The sequence below is a fragment of the Rhinopithecus bieti genome, unplaced genomic scaffold (assembly GCF_001698545.2).
Source record: "Rhinopithecus bieti isolate Rb0 unplaced genomic scaffold, ASM169854v2 scaffold_22522, whole genome shotgun sequence".
Classification (NCBI taxonomy): Eukaryota; Metazoa; Chordata; class Mammalia; order Primates; family Cercopithecidae; genus Rhinopithecus; species Rhinopithecus bieti.
This window is the reverse complement of record NW_016811454.1, coordinates 2,447,246-2,461,117: the sequence shown is the minus strand read 5'-3', so window position 1 is coordinate 2,461,117 and position 13,872 is coordinate 2,447,246. Positions and strand designations below refer to the sequence as shown.

The 13,872-nt window shown below is 36.6% G+C and overlaps 1 protein-coding gene across 3 annotated transcripts in view; it reads left to right on the top strand.

Annotated features, from left to right (window-relative positions):
- Positions 1-13,872, top strand: part of PARD3B (par-3 family cell polarity regulator beta) — a 1,116,980-nt gene that overhangs the window by 581,613 nt on the left and 521,495 nt on the right. For all 3 annotated transcript variants that reach the window (XM_017893929.1, XM_017893928.1, XM_017893931.1), the window contains 3 exons: positions 4,218-4,310; positions 9,597-9,722; positions 12,276-12,634. In XM_017893929.1, the coding sequence (XP_017749418.1) occupies positions 4,218-4,310; positions 9,597-9,722; positions 12,276-12,634 (578 nt within the window). The remainder of the gene's footprint in view (positions 1-4,217; positions 4,311-9,596; positions 9,723-12,275; positions 12,635-13,872) is intronic.

Sequence of the window (13,872 nt, the reverse complement as noted above, 5' to 3'; positions counted from 1 at the left end):
CGCTTCTCTGCCCTGCTTTTTCCCCATCTTTGTGGTTTTATCTGCCTTTGGTCTTTGATGATGGTGATGTACTGATGGGGTTTTGGTGTGGGTGTCCTTCTGTTTGTTAGTTTTCTTTCTAACAGTCAGAACCCTCAGCTACAGGTCTGTTGGAGTTTGCTTGAGGTCCACTCCAGACCCTGTTTGCCTGGGTATCAGCAGCGGAGGCTGCAGAAGATAGAATATTACTGAACAGCGAGTGTTGCTGTCTCATTCTTGCTCTGAAAGCTTCGTCTCTGGGGTGTACCCCACCGTGTGAGGTGTGAAGTGGTGGTCTGCACCTAGTGGGGGATGTCTCCCAGTTAAGCTACTCAGAGGTCAGGGACCCACTTGAGCAGGCAATCTGTCCATTCTCAGATCTCAGCCTCCATGCTGGCAGATCCATAGCTCTCTGCAAAGCTGTCAGGGACATTTACCTCTGCTGAGGTTTCTGCTGCTTTTTGTTTAGCTATGCCCTGTCCCCAGAGGTGAAGTCTACAGAGGCAGGCAGGCCTCCTTGAGCGGTGTTGGGCTCCACTCAATTCGAGCTTCCCCGTGGCTTTGTTTACTTACTTAAGCCTCAGCAATGGTGGGCGCCCCTCCCCCAGCCTCGCTGCCACCTTGCAGTTAGATCTCAGACTGCTGTGCTAGCGATGAGGGAGGCTCCGTGGGTGTGGGACCCTCTGCGTCAGGTGTGGGATATAATCTCCTGTTGTGCTGTTTGCTAAGACCCTTGGTAAAGTGCAGTATTAGGGTGGGAGTTACCCGATTTTCCAGGTGTTGTGTGTCTCAATTTCCTTTGGCTAGGAAAAGGAATTCCCTTCCCCCTTGTGCTTCCCAGGTGAGGCGATGCCTCTCCCTGCTTCAGCTCTCACTGGTTGGGCTGCACCCACAGACCAGTGCCAACTTCCGACACGCCCCAGTGAGATGAACCCGGTACCTCAGTTGAAAATGCAGAAGTCACCCATCTTCTGTGTAGCTCACACTGGGAACTAGAGGCTGGAGCTGTTCCTGTTCAGCCATCTTGGGTGTGCCCATATTTTCCATTTTAAATCAACCTTCTAGCTTATTTTCTGGCTACTATAGTGTCCTCTAAAACATAAATGTGCACATTTCCTGTTCACCAGTCCCTGAATTCTACTCTAGAGTTTATCTAAACAAAGAGCATTAATAGCCTGTTTTCATGTCTTTGTATAATCTCACTTTATGAGATATGTAGTCATATAAATGTGTCCAGTCCTACTTGCTGTGTTTCTCTTCCATGAAGACTGTATATATAGACATCTCTACAGAACAGGACTCCATCAGGTATTTCTAGCACTGAGGGTTGTTTTCTCTTTTAAAATAAATAAAAATATGTGAACTGGTCGATGGGGCATTATTTTTCAAATATTCTCCTTTCCATCTTGAAACAAATAATGGATAACATTTTATAGAGAAAATGATGAGACATGGTCTATGTAAAATTATATTACTTATCTTTATTAAACAGGTCTAACTTTCTGTAAGTGCTTATATATTACAGTAGATAAAACTGAAAGCCTTTTAGGCTTTTTTTCTGGGATAGTACTATTTTGTGATAATAATTTAGAAGTTATCAAAAACAATTCTAGCTACAAAATTGCAACTATTGTGTGTGATGGTAGAATAAAAATTTATTTTGAGGTATTGAAAGGAGAATTTCATAAAATAGAAGTCAACTTTTAAAACTCCATTCTCACAAATTTTTTATGTATTTTTTTTAAAAGACTGGCTACTTAAATATGTTTGACTTTCTTAAGTGAATGTAAAAATACATTATTAATGATTGCTAAAGAGTAGGTNATGAGACATGGTCTATGTAAAATTATATTACTTATCTTTATTAAACAGATCTAACTTTCTGTAAGTGCTTATATATTACAGTAAATAAAACCGAAAGCCTTTTAGGCTTTTTTTCTGGGATAGTACTATTTTTGTGATAATAATTTAGAAGTTATCAAAAACAATTCTAGCTACAAAATTGCAACTATTGTGTGTGATGGTAGAATAAAAATTTATTTTGAGGTATTGAAAGGAGAATTTCATAAAATAGAAGTCAACTTTTAAAACTCCATTCTCACAAATTTTTTATGTATTTTTTTTAAAAGACTGGCTACTTAAATATGTTTGACTTTCTTAAGTGAATGTAAAAATACATTATTAATGATTGCTAAAGAGTAGGTATCAGTATGATACATATAATTTATTAATCTTATAGAAGGGATTTTGAGTGGGAGTAAAGAAATATTTGTGAAATAGAAAAAAATGAGAATTCATAAAAGGTATTCTAAAAGTTCTTAAGCTGAAAACTTAAAGTCTATAACAGACTAAACATATTCCAAACGCCTCTATCTATTACATATGGATGCTATCTCTCAGCATGTGGATACTTGATACATTTATTAGGAAAGATTTGTGTTGTGCTTTCAGTGCAAAACTATAAAAATATGTTATAAAGGTAAGGGCAATAATTTTCAGTGACTAAGCAAAATTTGAATCTCTGTTTATAGAAGTCTTTAAAAGCAGTATTGTAAACCTAGAGTGCAAATGCTTTTGGTTTAGTTTTCCTCAAATACCTAAAAATGCACTATAAATTCTGTTATTATATAAAACTTACTGCTTTTTTGTCTATTGAAAGCCATTCAACTTTCTCTGTCAACCAAGCATTTTATATTCAGACCTTGCAATGCATACCTATATATACCAGTCCATATAGACATATTTATATGAATGTTCATATCCTCACATATATAGAGATGAATCATTTAATACTGTAATTTCACTCTAAGATTTGTTTTGTTTTTAACTTTTATTCCAAGCCTCTGACATAATCTGCTTGACTGAGCAATTTTTACATACATCAGCAATATCTGGGTAAAACTCATTTGAAATGTATTACCAGATTTGAAATTTCATCATATTCCACAAATGCTGAAAACTGGTGTGCTCTTTTTTGCATTTCTTAATGATAATAGACTTGCAAAGAAAACACATTAAAAATCAACCTAATCCACTGATGAGAATATATTTAATGTATTTATTTTAGATTACTGATAATTTAGAGAATACTTCATGCAGAGTGAATTCATCATCCTTTTTGCTTAATGCTGTTCTCAACTTTCCAGCAAGAAGCCAAAATTTCACTGTTTTCATGTTGGAGCAGAAAGCATTTGTAGCAGCTGTAGCTCTTAATTTGACATCTAGTTTCAGGTCATTTTCATGTAAATAGGAAACAATGGAGCCCTGCTTACAATTTCCATAACGTGGATGTTTGCTTCAACTTTATTATTTTCTTCTGATAATTATATTTTCTCCTTGGGATTAAAGGAGCCAGTAATCGTTCACAGTTATTATTTTTCATCTTTATGAAAACTTGGTAGTTCTACTCTTTATTACTCAAAAGCTCCCAGTGCCTTCCATATTTCAGTCATACACACAATCTATTAATGTTTCTAGCTCATCCTTTCCTTAATCTGGGGTAGGTTAGGCAGGTCAGGTTTTCTATTTCTTTCTATAATACATTTTCTTCAGGCTTTGCAACCTCTTTTTCTACCTTTAAAAAAATATAGGAGGTGAAAATCTGGAATTGTTCTCTTGAATATAACTGATGCCTTATTGAAAAGCAAGTTTGAGTTTTGATTTATATTGCTTTGAACATGCCCATATGTATTACCAACTGTGGCTTCACAGCCATTATAACATGTAATTCTGTGCTTTCTCTAATAAATATTTTATTTCATTTTTCCTCTGTCCCAGAAGCCTACTTTATGCTGAAGCATCAATTTGCTTTCTTCTGTGTTTTGTGTGATCTGTACAGTAATTTTCAAGTGTGTTTCAATGGGGAAAATTTTAATTTTTGTGTACCTCTTTTAAAATATATTGACTTATGGAGATTAAGTTAAGTAGGAAGGTATTTTTGTAGGTAGTCATTTTCATTTGTTCCTCTTCTAGGAGTAAAAATAAGAAATCAGATAGCCTTTTAAACATTTTGTTTTCTGGATCATCTGAACATACCAATAAATTATGTACTCTTTTGACTTAGTCTCTGCTGTTGAAGTTATATTAGTTGATATAATCTGAGTGGTGTGTGTGTGTGTGTGTGTGTGTGTGTGTGTGTGTTTTAGATGTGCCTCCTCTGTTTTTTAGGAGACACTCATTTGTGCTCTTGTTTTTTTCAGTCCCAGTGATATGACAAGAACAGTGGAGATTTCTGGGGAAGGAGGCCCATTGGGAATACATGTAGTGCCCTTCTTTTCATCTCTGAGTGGAAGGTAAGATGTTTTTCTCATTCTAGAAGCTCATGCTAATGAAAACCCTGATTTGAGCTCCTTTTCCCAAATATTTTTCAGAAGGAGATTAAATGTGAATTCTATTATTCAAATGGATACCTCAAGACATACTTTTGTTGGCCACTTAAGTGTGGAAACAAAAGAAAATAATTGACTTTAGGATGTAATGGGGAAAAAAATCAACCACAGTTTTTCCATTTATAATTAATTATGAAATACTTCCTTAAAGTATCCTTGTCAGTGACACATAGTAAACAGATCCTTGGCAAAGATGTTAACATATTGTTAGACAAATGTTGCAACTGAATTTTTTTTAATATTCCAGAATATGCTTCAACAAGTGAGTATAATAATTCTAAATTGGTATATCCTGTTATTTCTCAAGTATGTAGCATTTAGAATAATAAATATTCTAACATTTTAAGTAGCTATATCTGATGCTGTGTATGTATGATGGCTTTACAGAAGCAATGTGTCATCATGCTGTATTTTCCTAAAATATAATTTAGTCAATTAAAATAATTTAGCACATCTTTTGGAATTTTAACACATTATGTTGCTAAATCCACACTGGTAAAAATGGTATTGTAGATTGTATCAACACTTCTTGAAATTTACATCTGTCTAACTGGATTTAAAGCCTGTTCTCTTGATGGAAATTAAAGTGTGTGCCTCAGAGTTCATATTAGCCCTGTTAAAACAATTGTACTGAACTTGTTTTAAATATTATGTCACTTTGTAATAAAACAACAACATTTAGCAATAGATTGATATTGACAAGGGTTGTCAGAAACTTAAAATCAGTTTTTCACCAACATGACATGATTGCAGTTAATTTACTGAATTTATGTTCTTAAACACATCATTGAAAAGGGGGGATTCCTTATTTTAGTTTAGGATATCACAGATAAGACAAGTCAATTGATTTCCCAAGGTCACACAAAATCTAGCTCCCCTAACTTCTCACTTCATTGTTCTTTCAAGAAGTAAAATTTTCCCAAAGGTTATATAGTATTAATTTAGTGATTCTGAATATTTATTCAATTCAGTCTGCCCTATAGCAAAAAGAACAGATTTAGTCATGGTATTTGGGTTGGCATCACATTCAGCAGGTAGCCATCTGCTACCTGTAATTGCGAAGTCATCACCTTTTTTTTTTTTTTTGCAAATAACATCTGATGCCAAGCTCTCACTGGAATGAATGTTCCCAAAAAGAAATGAACCAAAAAGCTAGCAGCTCTTATTGTCTCATTTCCTGTATGTGTTAATAAGTGTGTTTATAAATGTTATGGGTTATGGCATAGGACAAACTGAGGTTGTTTTTGATAGATAGGGTGAATATTTACTCGGTGGTCATGAGAAATTCTAATAACTTTTGGCAGAAGTATACTGACAGAGCTATGTGAACTACCAGAGCTATTAAATGACCAGGCTCTTTAGTTTAATGAAGCTGAGATAGAGCACAAGATCTTCCCAATTTCCAAAAATGAGAAAACATACAGTGTGACAGTCACTATACTTCATTTTCAATAGTTCAGAAAACAAGCTGATCCTATACATCAGAAATCACATTCTCTCACTTCAAATGAGGGAAATACACTAAGCTTTATTGATTTCCTCCCTTCTCCTTCCTGGTTCTGATTCCTAGCACAAACCTTGTGGAATAGAAGAAAGAGTACTGGACGTGGTTACAGAACAATTGGATTTGAATCCCAGTGTTCTTTTTTATAACCTTGAGCAAGTCCCCTAAACTTGCCTCTTTTGAGTACCTACTTTACATCAAGGTTATGGTGATTAAATAACATTAAAAATGTGAAAGTTCCTTGTAAACCACATAATGTACGAATGTGTAAATCATCAGTATGATGATTATTTTGGCTAAAACCAAAAAGCCTAATTCAGAAATGCAGTTTTATTATAAGTTCATGGTTAACTGTTCAGTAACTTGGTGAAATAGTTCTATTATTTTTTTTGCTATCCACCAGTATTATAGAAAGGAAATTTAATTAAAAAACATTAAAAATGCTATGGAAGTGGAGACATGAGCCAATAAAAGTTAAGAAGTAATGAGTACAGGCTGAAACAGCATACTTAACTCAACCCATGTGTCTAGATGAAATTGCATATAGAGCATGTCAGACAAGTGTCTGACTTCATAATGCCATATGGTTTCACTGTGTGAGCACAGGGGCTTCGTTAAGGTCATAGTGGTATACTTTGCTCTTAATTTCCTTCCATTTATTGGTTTGTGCCGTTATTTTAAATTGGAATTTACATTTAATTTTTTACTAAGATTACTGTAATTGACTTTGCCTCCTATTTTTTTTTTTCTTTTAGAAAACTGTTGCCACACCTGTTGTTGAATAAGAAACCTAATCTAAGTTAGATCATCCTAAGTAAATTATGGTGGCTGCTCTGCTAGATAAAGCCTCAATGAACCCATTAGATACCATCTCAGAGGGATGCTGAATGCTGCTTGTATTGAGGGCCGTTGGCTTTCCCAGTAAAAACAAAACAAACATAAAAAAACACCAGAGTTCTTGCAACTAAAACACAACTTAATTTTATTCATATTTTAAAAATCTATGTGTTTTTTGTGAATTAAAAACATAAATTAATTTGTTTCAGTACAGATAGCATAATAGGCCTCAGTTTCATAGAGAAGACAGCTAAACAGGAGAGAGAACAAGGGCTGAATGAAAGCTAATAAAGACTATGCGAAGAGATGTTCAAACAAAAATGCTAAGCTGGTGGAGTCACAGGCTGTGTGACATTGGGGAAAGAACAGGAAAGGGGCAAGGAGAAGATGTTGGTGCCTAAATGATGATTAGAAGAGCAAAAAGAATTGTTACCCCTCTAATTCTGTGAGGCTATGGATTTCAGCATCCTTTATCACTGCTCATTAATGCAAATTAACTGGTTAGTCTCGGCCTATAACTTCTCGACAGCATTAATCTTTAAATTCTGTGAGTCTTGGTCCCAAATGAGACAGCTACCACCGCCCACCAGTTTAGGGCAAAGAGGATAATGAGGTATTGTTTTCTGAGCCTTCTCATAGTGGTCTGGATGAAATCAAACTGGCGGGAATCTATCCCTTCCATGGAGCAGAGAGGGCAGAAGTGGTTTGTTGCCAGGGACCAAACTAATAAAATCAGTCAGTTTTACATTTTACCGAAATTACCTCTGACACATGGGTTTTACAGTTGGGCTTATTCTGTCAATAAATTTTTCATGGAAAGTTAGATTATTTAGATCAGTGAGGTTCACATAGCATACTCCAGCTGTAATATGCCAGCTAAATTGCAACCCAGTGGCCCGAAAGAATTAATTCATCTCCCAAAATGTGAAATTAAATCCTAGGGAGTAACATTACATGACTGATGATGTACTGAATTAAATTAAAGGAAGACTTGAATGCTTGTTAAAAAAATATCACTTACATAAACAAGTGTATAATCACATGTGAGCCTCCTAATGGATCAAGTTATTGTGAATCCACCCTAACAGAAATCCAAAATGTGGACTCTTAGGATGCTGTTTAATTTAGGAAAAAAACCCCACAATTTTGATCTACTGTTTTAATGTGTCAAATACTTCCATTTTTAATACTGTGTTTCAAGATTAAAGTAACACAGAATATGATTAATTTGCTAACCTACTAGAACTAGGAAATGAACCACAAGACCCCACCACATACTTGTGCCTATGACCCTGAACCTTCCCTGCAATAGATAGCATGGCTGCTTACTGTTCTGTCTCCTGCAGCAGCATGCTGTATTCATTTAACATTTTCGAAGTAGAGACCCAAATATCACTGCTGTGCCTGTTGAGGTCTTGAGAAGATGGGAGCTCATTAAGGGGGCAGAGGCTCAACTCCGTGGCCACTCCAAACAGAAGGACTGCTTTCTCTGATACTTGCATTATAGATTGCCCTTTTCTATGGCTGACCCTGTTATTTACACATAAAATGTGCTCATGTTTTATTTAGATTTGAAATTTAATGTGAAGGTATTTTGTAATAGCACACATGGTTTTTATACAAAAGAGAGTGACAAAGTAGAAAAACAAGAGGATTGATAAAGCATAGATCACAGTTTCTCCAAATCTAGCAGACTCCTCTTGCAGGACATATCTATCTTTCTTACTCTGGGACACAGCCCTGTCATATCACAAAGAGAAGGGGAATCCCACAAATGAGAAATAATGAAAATACATATAAGTTCCATTTCTTATGGTTTTTGGTTTAGTTCTGGTTTATGTATATAACAGAATTGTGTATGTATGTACACACACACACAATTTTAATTCTTATGGCTATAGTTTTCTTCCTTCTTTCCTTCTCTTCCAACCCCCTCCTGATTCTAAGCTACAACCACAAAAATCCGGAAGCCCCTTGGTATCCTCTCTAATTTAGCCTCTTCTTGGTTGAAATTTCAGACAACTCTTCCCAAAGCCTGCCTTCATCATGTCGCTGCCCTGTGTGGAAGCGGGGCCTACTGGATGCCCCCCTCCAGGTCCATCAGATTAAGTTCATTGACTGTTCAAAGCCTTTGTGTGTGGCACTGGTCTCCCATCTAGTTAGCTCTCATGTTTTTGAAGACTCTAGGCTTGTTAATGTCTTTAGTTTTTGGACTTCAGCTGTACCCCAAATGTATACTGAAGTTACCTGGTCCTGGCCCTACAGCTTTGTCTCAGACTCCTCCATCCTGAGCACACAGAAAACACCCAACACATACTTGATTTGGTAGCACCGACAAATGGGATCCAGCTTCCTTCTAAATTGAGTAATATGATCTGAGCTTAAATGTTTGTTTACTTCTTAAAATGCAAATTATTAGAATAGGTGGTAAGACTGCAAAACAATTACTGTGAATACCCTAATGCTCTCCCACTGCTAAACATCACGTTGCCATGTTGGCACTAACTCAGACTTACTTACTGTAGTCAGGTTTGATGCCCTTCTCCAAACCACAAGTCTTTGGTGTCAACTCCACTAAACTAGCCTTTCAGTAAGTTTACTGCAAGCATGAGAAATGAAGTCGCAGATTGATGTTAGTATTTATGCATATTTATCTAGAAGGGCTTTTTGTCCTGTAGTGAGTTTTGGCTTTTTTGGATTAGGGATTAAAATAACAAACAGTTGCCTGAATATGAAGTATAATTTCTTTTGTAAATAGAAATCAGTAGTATTTCTGAATAGTTGCAAGTGGAGCAATAATTAGCATTTATTATTCAGTAATTATATTTCAACCTAAATTTTGCATTTAGGATTCTAGGACTCTTCATCCGAGGCATAGAAGAAAACAGCAGGTCCAAGCGGGAGGGACTGTTTCACGAAAATGAATGTATTGTAAAAATCAACAGTGTGGATCTCGTAGACAAAACGTTTGCTCAGTAAGCATTTTTTCATTGTTTTATTTACTCTATTGATCCCTAGCATGGTTATAATCATTACTGAACTCATTATGATCAAAATAGTAGGTAGAATTTCTAGTCACTTCCCTTTGAACGATCCAGGACATCCATTTTCAAATGCTTCTAATGTTTTAGCCTACTCAAAGGTGGCCCACACATGTCTCTGGCAGGTCTGAGAATGCTAACTACAAAATATCACAAGCCCTCCTGCCTGGCTGTCTTTACTGGGGCATCGTTGAACGGGTTTGTTTTTCTTGCGCTATGGGTCAGTTAAACTGGTATTTAATGGCTCTTTTCACAGACGGTTAGTTCAGCTTATTAATTAACTTACTTTGTGTCAGCAGTCTTCCTTAAGCTAAAAAATCTGTGAGAGCTGTCTGAGGACTCACTGAATCATAGAAACAAACAGAAAAAAATAAAATTAAAATACCATCTCTTGGCCAGGTGCAGTGACTCACGCCTGTAATCCCAGCACTTTGGGGGGTCGAGGCGGGTGGATCATGAGGTCAGGAGATCAAGGCCAGTCTGGCCAACATGGTAAAACCCCGTCTCTACTAAAAGTGCAAAAAAAGTTAGGCAGGCTTGGTGGTACGCACCTGTAATCCCAGCTACTCGGGAGGCTGAGGCAGGATAATCGCTTGAACCTGGGAGACGGAGGTTGCAGTGAGCTGAGATCATGCCTTTGCACTCCACCCTGGGCGACAGGGAAAGACTCCATCTTCAAAATGAATAAATAAATAAAAAATACCGTCTCCCTCAAGAAATCATCTCTCTGCATGTGAAAATGTTAAGGGAATAGCTTCCTGTACCCAGAAATTAGAGTGTATAGTAATCTGATGCATATTTTTTTAATGTATGTTGGCAGTGCAGTGGGATTCTGGACCAAAGGACTAAGTACTAATAATCCTTGGGAATCATCACCACCCTCTTGTTTCTGACCAAAACAGCTCCTAATACATCTTCTCTCTGGGCATTAGTTGTCAATATTGTATGTGTGCACGTGGACAAAGATGAGTGGTTGTGGGTAGAGGAAAAGTGGGTACTGGCTGCTAAGTATGAAAAGAAATGAAACCTTAGAAGAATCTATTGTGTTAAAATAATGAATGATAGGCAAAATTATAATTATTATTAGTAATAATCTTTTAATATACTACTGTGCTTTTTCACAAGGACTTGATAATTATGCAAAGCAATCATTACTTCTATTTTATAGAGGTGGAAAGTGAGGCTCATAAAAATTTTGTATAGAGTTAGTATGGAGTAGAAACTGATTCCTATGCTAGCAAAAATAACAGGGGAACTGACCACAGGAGTTAGGTGGCCTATGTGAAATCTTCCTTCTCCTGTAACAATTTGCGGAATTAAGCACTTCAGAAAGGGGGGTGCGGGATAGGTTTTGAGGAATCAGATTGCAGTTGGGGTTATGATTAGTTATTATGTGCTATGGCTGTTAGGAACAGAGACCTGAAATAAGAGTAGCTGAAACAAGATTAATTTTTCCTAACAACAAGCAAGCGTGGAAGAGGGCACTCGCACTCCATAGTTACTGCGGCAGCTGCACAGCCATCAGTGGGTCAGGCAGCTTCCGTTTTCTGCTTTCAGCTTGCCATGTGGCTACTACTGTTCAGTGGAAAAATGGGCACAAGATGGCTGCTGAGTTGCCTCAGTCACTTCTGAGTTTCAAGAAATAAGGAAGAGAAACAGGAGAACAATAAAAGTTTTTGTCTCTCTACTGAACCAGCCTCTTCTAAAGAGCTTTCCTTTAACGCCTTCATTTATATCTTCTGGGCAAGAAAGACTGGGAAAAGCAGTCATTTGAACTGGGCACAGGGCATCTAGAGGGATGAGAAAGAAGAGGAGAAAATGTTATAAGAAGTTTGAGGAAGAACACAAAGCGCTAGGTCATAAAAGTGGAAAACACAGTTGCTCTATGTGAGACTAACAGGAAGGGTGCGTGTTGGATTGAGATTCCACTGAGACATTTAGGCAAAGGCAAGGCACCTGCCAAAATGTCTCCATGAGCAAACATGGGTGTCGAACTTGTGTAACACAACCCATATTAGAAAAGATCTGTACTTTAGAAGGATGTCCTAAAAGAAACCTAACTAATGATCTGGTCCAAAATATCAAATTATTTTGGTTTTTATATTCACTGTGGTAATCACTTCTGGTTAGATTTTCATCTTTAGAAACGTGCAAAAGCTGTGGGTCATTGGACAAATTATTTCATCTCTCTGAGCCTCAACTTCCATGTCTGTGAAATGAAAGCTAGTTATACTTACCTAACATGCTTGTTAAATTAGAGAAGGATGCATGGTAATAATGCATGTATAACTCGGTGCAGGGGCACTGAGTGGGCAAGTAGTAAGCGGTAACTAGTATGTAGTTGGCAAAGTCATTCTGTTAGGAATATTGATCGTGTCTCCTATGATTAGTCATTGTGTTGCTCTTGGTTGCCATCCTGCTGGGGTATTTTAGAAGATGCTGCACCTCAAAGCAGGGTCATCATACATTTATCAACTCTCTTTGCAGGGCTCAGGATGTCTTCCGCCAGGCAATGAAATCCCCAAGCGTGCTCCTCCACGTGCTTCCTCCGCAAAACCGTGAACAGTATGAAAAGTCAGTCATTGGACCTCTTAACATTTTTGGTAACAGTGATGGCATTTTGAAAACCAAAGCGCCGCCTCCTGTCCATGGAAAATCAGGACTAAAGACAGCAAATCTCACAGGAGCCGAAAGTCCTGAAACAGATGCATCAACTTCCCTGCAACAAAACAAGAGTCCCCGAGTACCAAGGCTAGGAGGAAAACCATCCTCTCCCTCACTCTCCCCTCTCATGGGATTTGGCAGCAAGAAAAATGCAAAGAAAATTAAGATTGACCTAAAGAAAGGTAATTATTAAATTATGCCTAATAGCATTCTATTATTGTAACATGTAAAATTGGTTAAGAGAAATGCATTAAGGCTAATTTAGTTAATTCTCCCTTCATTTAATTGTATCAAATAATAGATTTCAGTGTATACTTAGGTAACTTAAATTTCTTGAAATTGTACTTTTTTATTCTTTTCTTCAGAGCTTATAGATTATTTTAAAGAGGAAAATAATAAAGACATTTTGGGGAGTGGAAAGAATCATTGCAAACCTGATATCAACAGAGCAATATTGTATTACAACTTAACACTAAATAGGCACGAAAATTCAGTTGTCCCTTTTCTGAGCACGATTAGTGATTCTTGAAGCATCCTTTAGGCCATGTCCAAAAAGTGTATTGTTTTTCTAAGACAGTCTTATAACAACCAATTTTACTCCTCAGAAAGCAAGTAGGTAATGTTTACTAATTTCTCTGATTCAACATTGCAAACATTTATTTAAAACATACCTAATTTCAAAAGCATGTACAATCTTTTCTTGATTCATCTTTTTCAACTTTTCTATCCATTTCAAGCGCAGATCAGTGAGAAGAGATCATGTGTGTACATGCATATTTATGCAGTATTATACACACATACATAAGCATTCATGTGCTTCTGTGCTTTTGTTCATTTTGTAACCTCTGCTTCATATTCCCTTCCCCCATTGCAACCTTCTGAAATTCTGTGTTTTTCAAGACAATTCAAAAGAAACCAAGATCTTGTAGATTCTTGTCTGAATTAATAGAGAATTTATGGTCACAAGGTAGTTTTAGAAAAACTATAAAGGTCTTTCGGAAACAAATAATGTATCTTTAATTAGGATATGAAAACTATTCTGGAAAGATTCTCTGATCAAAACTTCATTCACCTATAAGAATTCTATTCTGGGAATAAAATGCATTGACTAGTACATATAAAAATACTTCAGTGTACTTATCAATCAGTTTTTTTATTTAAATGCCTCAGTTGTATTTTTTGTTCAAATGATCCAGCTATGTGTAAGACACAGATTTGGGTGCTTTGGGTATAGAAAAATCGATCAGACACAGAATCACCTTAAAAATGTATTACAAAGCCTTGAATGCAAAAAATGAAAGATACGACGTCACATCTGTACTTTAGCAAGATTAATCCGACAGCAAAAAGATACACTGAAGACAAGGCCAAACAACAAAGGATAAGTAAAGGGTGCATTGCATCTGTCTAAAGGTAGAAA